The sequence below is a fragment of the Pseudonaja textilis genome, chromosome 13 (genome assembly GCF_049901715.1).
Source record: "Pseudonaja textilis isolate UNSWEBS1 chromosome 13, rPseTex1.2, whole genome shotgun sequence".
NCBI classification, from domain to species: domain Eukaryota; kingdom Metazoa; phylum Chordata; class Lepidosauria; order Squamata; family Elapidae; genus Pseudonaja; species Pseudonaja textilis.
In genome coordinates, this window is record NC_142002.1 from 18,406,212 (window position 1) to 18,413,527 (window position 7,316).

The 7,316-nt window shown below is 45.2% G+C and overlaps 1 protein-coding gene across 6 annotated transcripts in view; it reads left to right on the plus strand.

Annotated features, from left to right (window-relative positions):
• TMEM266 (transmembrane protein 266) overlaps positions 1–6,967 on the plus strand; it is a 52,947-nt gene extending 45,980 nt beyond the window's left edge. For all 6 annotated transcript variants that reach the window (XM_087941600.1, XM_087941601.1, XM_087941598.1 and 3 more), the window contains 2 exons: positions 4,591–4,653; positions 5,604–6,967. In XM_087941600.1, coding sequence (XP_087797726.1) covers positions 4,591–4,653; positions 5,604–6,220 — 680 coding nt within the window. In that variant the 3' untranslated portion in view covers positions 6,221–6,967. The remainder of the gene's footprint in view (positions 1–4,590; positions 4,654–5,603) is intronic.
• Positions 6,968–7,316: the final 349 nt, after the last annotated feature.

Here is a 7,316-nt window from a genome sequence, read left to right on the forward strand (position 1 = left end):
AGCAAATTGTTTATTTCGCAATAGCTTTTGTGATCTTCTTTTTTGATTATTAGAGATATTTAATTGTTCAGAACTCACCCAAGTAATCAACTGATTTAACGTACGTGTGGGGAAAATCTTTTTAAGGGGCCCTAGCCTCACATTTTCATTAATCTTCTGTATTTCAAGTCTGTGGCAGGAAGGGATTCACTAAGTTGTAATTAAAATCAGATATATTTTTTTATTAAAAAAATCAAGCCTTTTTGTTCAATAAACTGGAGCGCTCGGCTAGTTTACCAGAAGATTTGTCTAACCAACTAGTAATCCAAACCTTATTCTTACACCTTGCAGAGTTTTAATTACAAGTGGTCAGGGTTAGGGTAGAGGAGGGGGGCGGAAAAAGAGATTTTCTTCTTGTGCTAAGAAAAAGGAAATGATAGATAACAGCATTTCCATAGCTGATATTATTGTGAGGTCCAGTTTAGAGGCAAAGCTTTAATGAGAATAGACCAGATGTTTGGCTGCAAAGGGTCATATATTCTGATTTGTGGCTTCTGATCGCACTTGGAAAGAGTTTCCACGTGGTACTACAGAAAATATCAAGGTAGTTATATCGTAGACGGCTGTGCAGTCCTTGGTGCCGAGTTTGGTTGTTTTCTGGGGGACATTTCATTACCCAACTATGTAACTTCATCAGTGCAGGGAGTGAGTTTGCTCTCTTTATATGCTAGTGGCTTGCTGTGTCATGTTAGTGGGTGGGGTTCTTGGCGGTTTCTTGATTAGACTCTTGTTATTTGATTGTTTGAGTTGGTACTTCCTAGATTGGGATATTGTTTTCTGCTTGATTGTTGTTCTGGTATTAATCGTGGTGTTCATCTTTGCTTATTGGTTGCTAGGGAGGACATGTTTTGGTCTTTTAGTTTCCTTTTTACTTTTTAGATTGTGTCTTTTGAATGGTGTGTAGATGTTGTTTATCTCTGTGTGCAAAACGTAGCAGAAAACGCTGCCATCCAAAAAGAACAAGGCACTGGTTGCATAATTTTAGCTGCCACCTTGACTTTTTTTGACCCTCACAGATGCCTGCGACCCAAGCATTTTGTTCCACATAGCTGAGAAAACTCGAGTTTATCTTAAAAAGCCTTTTTTTTTTTTTTTGAATGGCTCCCTTAGCTTTCAGATTCAATCCTAGCAAGCAGAAACCAACTGGGAGTGATGAAAAAGATTTGTTTTGTTCTCTAAAATGGGAAACACAAAATGCTTTTCAACTCCTAAACTGAACCTTTTGCAAAGCAGATGATGAGGCCTGTCAGGTGGGTTGCAGATGCAGCAAAGATGCTGGCTTTGTATCTGAACAAATGACTGACATTCACGGAACATTAAAAGCAATTTCTGAGCCCCCATGAAGTGCTTTTAGGTGGCCAACAGAAAGATTACACCTGTCACCTGTAGTTTGGGAGAGAGGCGGAATATTTCAGTTTACATCTTCTCTGCATCAGAGAAAACTTCAGGCTCGTAACTTTCCAGCCAGAACATAAAGTACTCAGAACATTTCTCATCCTTTATGGGAGACATGATTTGAACCTGAATTATTTACACTCGCTGAAACCGATCTTACCTGAGGACACGGGGCTGACCTGCTTTTATTTCTCTCCTCGCAGCGAACGGTTAATTTCACCTCTGTGACTCCTGCAAAACGCTTACTTAAAGAAAAGGGGTCCAATCCAGAGCTAAGAGCCCTAACTTGCTCACTGTCTAGGTGGTTCTTTGGGGTGAGAAAAACTGAAAATTGGTTTGTTTTCTTGTATCGAGGAAAGCCATCGCTCCTTTTCAGAACTGGTTTTAGCCAATGACAGCGGTACATTTGAAACTCACTGAATTTGGTACTCAACGCATTTTGATGAGGAAATTCTGTCCCGATATTCATCATTTGTTTGATACTCAATGCACAAGATATAGAATTTGTAGGTGTCTGTGACTCACTACATTATTTCTTATGGGAAAATTCTGTTTGTTTGGTAATCACCATTTGTGGTACACAGCTTCACTTCCAGAACCAATTAACAGTGAGTATCAAGGTATCACGGTAACTACTTTGGTTTTGATCTACTTATTGGCTTATTTTCTTTCCCGTTTCTCTACTCCAAATAGTACACCTTCTCAAGATGTGAGATTTTTGCCACTACTTCTGTCTTACATTTTGCTGAAAACGTGATGTTGAAAACGTGATGTTGGGGATGTTGTTTTTTTAATATCTCTCACAATACAAGGATGCAGGGTCGTCTCTTGAAATTAAATGGGGAAAGACTTAGGACAGGCAACACAAAGTTTGATCCCCCCTGGAAGAAGGTAGTTGTTAGAAAATGACATTAATGGATCTACATAATCGCCAGGAGTTCAGCTAAATTTGAGAACGACTTTAGAGGAGATGATTAAAGTGTAGAATTTGCTGCCTTCAGATGTCATGGTGAAAACCATTGTCCTCAAAAAGGTTCTAGACCATAGTTTCTCTACCTTGACAGCTTGAAGACGGGTGGACTTCAACTCCCAGAATTGAAGGTCAGAGTTTCTCCCAACCTTGAGAACTTGAAGATGGGTGGACTTCAACTCCCAGAATTGAAGGTCAGAGTTTCTCAACCTAGCTGGCAGGGGAATTCTGGGCGTTGAAGTCCACCCAACTTCAAGCTGTCAAGGTTGAGAAACTCTGATCTAGACAATTTCTAGAGAGGCTTTCTGTTCCGTTGGGTGTGTACTGCCCTTTGAATTTCAGACAGCATCCCTTAAATTAACCAGCTGTTGCAGGAACAACACTGGTTTTTTTTTTAAAGAGCCCCAAACACATCTGGATGGCTGCTGCATGAGCCTGAACCACGGTGGAGGAGCAAAGCTTGGGCAGATAGCCCTTCCTTCTTTACTTCCACGGCATTTTTGGATCCATGGCATCTGTGGCGTGGGCTTGCCATGGAGATACCTCCGGCTGGGGATCACTCTTGCCCGCTCCTGTCACAACGGGTCACCAACGCTGCAGGCAGCCACATCTCCGTGGGGTTTTGGTAGAAGCCAGCGATGGATGAAGGAGACACAAAACGCATCGAGCCTCACGTAGCTGACGAGCCTCGCGGGGTTCTCCTGACCCCCCCACAAGCTTCTCTTGAGCTGCACCGGGGCTCCGTTCTAAACTCAAGACATTAGTGGAGAAGCCGCCCTAGGACTGCAAGGCGTTTAAAGATCAACAGAGGCCAAAAACAAACAGACAAAAAAGGCTTTTTAAAAGCCAGCGAAACCAAGAGGGCAGCCTTGCTCCCTTTCAGTGTCAGGTTAGATTGCCGTCTCCAAGAGCTTCATCCGTTCAGGTACCGAGCGCTCCACGGCTTGAGTGCTGCGTACCCAGAAAACATCTGTTTCTTTCACCTACAAACCACAATGGGTTGTGAAGAAGGCTGGGCTGTAGCCACAGAGACCCAGGGGGGGCTTAAGAGATTCCCACTGAAAGGATCGAGCGAGGCCTGACTTCTCCCCTCCCTCCTGAAATGGGTATTTTTTTTTTTTAATGCACATAAAAGATGCTTTTAAGGCGTTCAGCACGCCATAAAGTGAGCAGATCAAGTTGCATATCCAAGCTGGGTGTTCCTGCCCACATGTGCTTTCTCGCCGGATTATTTTTGCTACTTCTAACCTCCCCGTTTTTTTCCCCATCACCTAGGGCCGCGACGTAGATTGACTTCTGCCATTTCTATTGCTGGTTAATTTTAGCCTTCTCCCAATTTCTCCAGTATCAAAATAGGGTGCGGGGTTTGGTTTGATTTTGTTTTTTTTAACCAAAATCTGGAGGGCAATTGGCTTCATCCCTCCCATACATTGTGCCAGGCGGCTGGCATTTTCGTCTTCATCGTGCACGGGTTGCTATCTCGCCAGAACTTTGTGAAGGAGGTATTTAGAAAAGCGTGGAGGGGGAAAATATATATATATATATATATATATATCGAGAATTTACCCCCTTAGCAAATTTCATCATTGTGACCTCTGATGACAGCGAGGGATAAGTTGATCAGAAGATAAGGCCACCGAGAAGTCACCCTGCAGGGGAGATGAGTGGCCTAAAATTTTAATGAATCAATTAATAAGGATGCTTTACTAAGGTTTGATATCCTTACTCCTAACTAAGAAGGGATGGATTTCTCCTTTACTGCCCCCAAAATACAGTGAAATAAGTACGATGAAAAAGCTTAAGAGACTTAATGCTGTGTGACTTACTTGCATTTTTGAACTTTTTTTTTAAGCGCGTGTCTTTCTTGAGTTGGTGAAAAAGGTAATTCTGGAGATTGTTAAACGTTAGCAGGAGCTCTCAAGAGCGTCCATCAGTGTCGTAGCTTGGATACGTGAGCTGTGAACTTTTTCTATAATAGGCATTTTACAACATTTTTTTTTTCCCCCATTTAAAATAGCTCCAAACACTCTTTCAGAAAACACACGTTCCCTCCTTTGTATAAAATAAGATATCGATTCAGTGTCTTCTGAACTCTGGAACCCTGTCTTGCAAATCTTGACACACACACACACACACACATCTACGGTTGGAGTTTCCCCTGAGTGATTCCCGTTTTGCCTTTCTAGAGACCGTGGTGAAAGACGACATGAACAACTACATCAGTCAGTACTACAACGAGCCCAGCAGTGGTAAGCTTGGATTTGGAAGCTTAAGAGGCGCCCTTAAGAGGAGTCTCTAGGGAGGAGGGGGCCTTGCCCAGAAGCGACCTGCCGCCCCCTTCTTAGCTCCCCCCCTGAATTTCAGGGAGAGACCGTGTCCTTCTGTCCTTCTGTCACGGCGGCAGCTTCCTCCTCCCTTGGGGAACATTATCGCCTATTAATGGGAGGGAGGAGAAAAGGAGGGAAGGAGCAAAGGGAGGGAGGAAGGAAGGGGAAAAAGGGAGGGAAGGAGGGAGGGAAAGGAGCAAAGGGGGGGGAGGAAGGAAGGAAGGGGAAAAGGGGAAGGAGGGAGGGAAAGGAGGGGGAAAAGGGAGTGGAGGAGTGGAGGGAGGGAAGGAAGGGAAAGGAGGAGAAAAGGGGAGGAAAGGAGCGAAGGGAGGGAGGGAGGAAGGAAGGAAGGGGAAAAAGGGAGGGAAGGAGGGAGGGAAAGGAGAAAAGGAGCAAAGGGGAGAAGGAAGGAAGGAAGGGGAAGGAGGGAGGGAAAGGAGGAGAAAAAGGTAGTGGAGGAGCGGAGGGAGGGAGGAAGGGGGAAAAGGGAGGGAAGGAAGGAGGGAAGGAGGAGAAAAGGGGAGGAAAGGAGGAAAAAAAAGGAGGGAAGGAGCGGAGGGAGGAAGGAAGGGGGAAAAGGGAGGGAAGGAAAGGGAGGGAGAGATGGAAGGAAGGAAGAAGGAGGGAGGGAGGAAGATAGGAAAAGCACTGAAGACTTATATGCCGCTTTGCAGTGCTTCACAGCCCCCTCTAAGTGGTTTACAGAGTCAGCCTCTTGGCCCCCAATAATCCGGCCCCTCCGTTGTCCTCCAACAAGGCTTATCCTCCACCCTTTTTCCAGACAGAGCTCAGGGCTCCTCATGGCTAGGCGGGCACTTCTCTGGATCCAAGCTGGGGGGGGCTCTTTTAACCTTTGACCTCTTTGCCCACAGACAGCGGTGTCCCCGAGGGGGCCTTCTGCGTCATTACCACGGCGGCCATCGACGTCCACCAGCCCAACGTCTCCTCCGACCTCTTCATGCTGGAAATGCCGATGAAGATGATGGAGAGCAACGGGATCTCCACCAGCGCCGCGTCGGGCAGCGCCTCCCGATCCACGGACAGCTCAGTCACGCGAGCGCAGAGCGACAGCAGCCAGACCTTTGGCTCTTCCACGGACTGCAGCACAACGCGGGAGGAGTCCTCCGATTACTGCCCCTTGAAGCAGCCCTGCCAGGCAGCCCAAGGCGCTCAGGTCAGCTCCTCTCCCCACCGCAGGGTCCACAACGCCGTCGTCCAAGAACTGCTCTCCTCCTTATCCGAAGACTCCTGCCTAACCCAAAAGGGCCTGGACCCCGTTAACCTTAAGCTGCCAAGCCCGGCGGGGTCGGCCACCGCCAGCCCCGAACTGGAGCGCCACGTCAACATTTACAACAAAAAGAACCAAGAGAACTTTGGGGTCTTTCAGAAAAAGCCCGTCCTCCCCTTCCAGCAGAAGACCCAGGTGATCAACAAGTACACGTCGTTGGAGTCCAAACCGCCCAGGTTCCACAGCATCCCGGATTCCTAGTCTTGGGTTGGGGTGGCGTGGTTCAGACGGTGGTTCGCCGTGGGGGTGGGGGCACACACTAAAAAGCTTTAAAATGGGGCCCTCGGAGAGCATTCCGAGGTGGGTGTTTTAATTTGGATTTCAGAAGTGGAAATTCGTTTTTCAAAATGCATGAGTTACGAGCGCCAGCACGAAAGAAAAAAAAAAGAGAGAGAAATTGACCAATTCTGCCACCCGGAGTTCTTTGGGTCTCACCCCCGAGGGAAAGAATATTAGGGGGCAGGGGCGGTGAACGCGGTTAAAACAATGACCTCAAAAGATGTATAGATTCTTACTTAAGGTGTGTGGGGGGTTTTTTGGGTAGCCAAGTGAACACAACAAATCCTATCCTTTTTACTGAATTTCGGACAATCTTCTATAAAAACTCGTCTCCCTCCTAACGGTTTCTTACAAACGTCCCCTTTGTATGTGACTCAATTACGAATCCCATTTGTATGGACAGTTATTTTTAACCTTCCTGGGGAGGGGAAAAAAAAAAGAAATCGCCCTGTTTTTCAAGAATTACTTTGAACGATGCTGCTCAAGGACATCTTTCAATACTTTAAAAGAATTTTAAAGTAAGTGTTCTCTTATTTTTAGCATGAACTTTGGGGAAGAAATATTTTGGAAAAAAAAAACAAAATAATTATTGCCTCCGTGATAAACAGAACAAAAACGGGCATTTTACAAATACAATTTTAATTAAAATATTTTTTTTAACAAAAGAAATATTCTAAACCAGTGTTTTCATTTTGTTGCCTAGCTGGACGAGCTGATCATACAGCAGCTTTCGTTTAAAAGGTTTTTTTTTTAAAGAAAAATATTTTAAACATGAAAGTTTTAATTTAGAATTGATTTTTTTTCTTCCATTTCCACCACATGCTCAGGGACAACTCATATTACTCTTGTGTGTATTAAATTCAAAAGCTACCAGCTAGTCATTTCCACATGGAGTAACTTGTAACTTACATTACAAGAGCTGTTTAATTCCCAGAACCCACTGGTTGGAAGCGTTCAGAACACTGTACCTGCCAATTTGAGATAAGCATGGAGAACTGTCTACTTCCAGTTACACTCA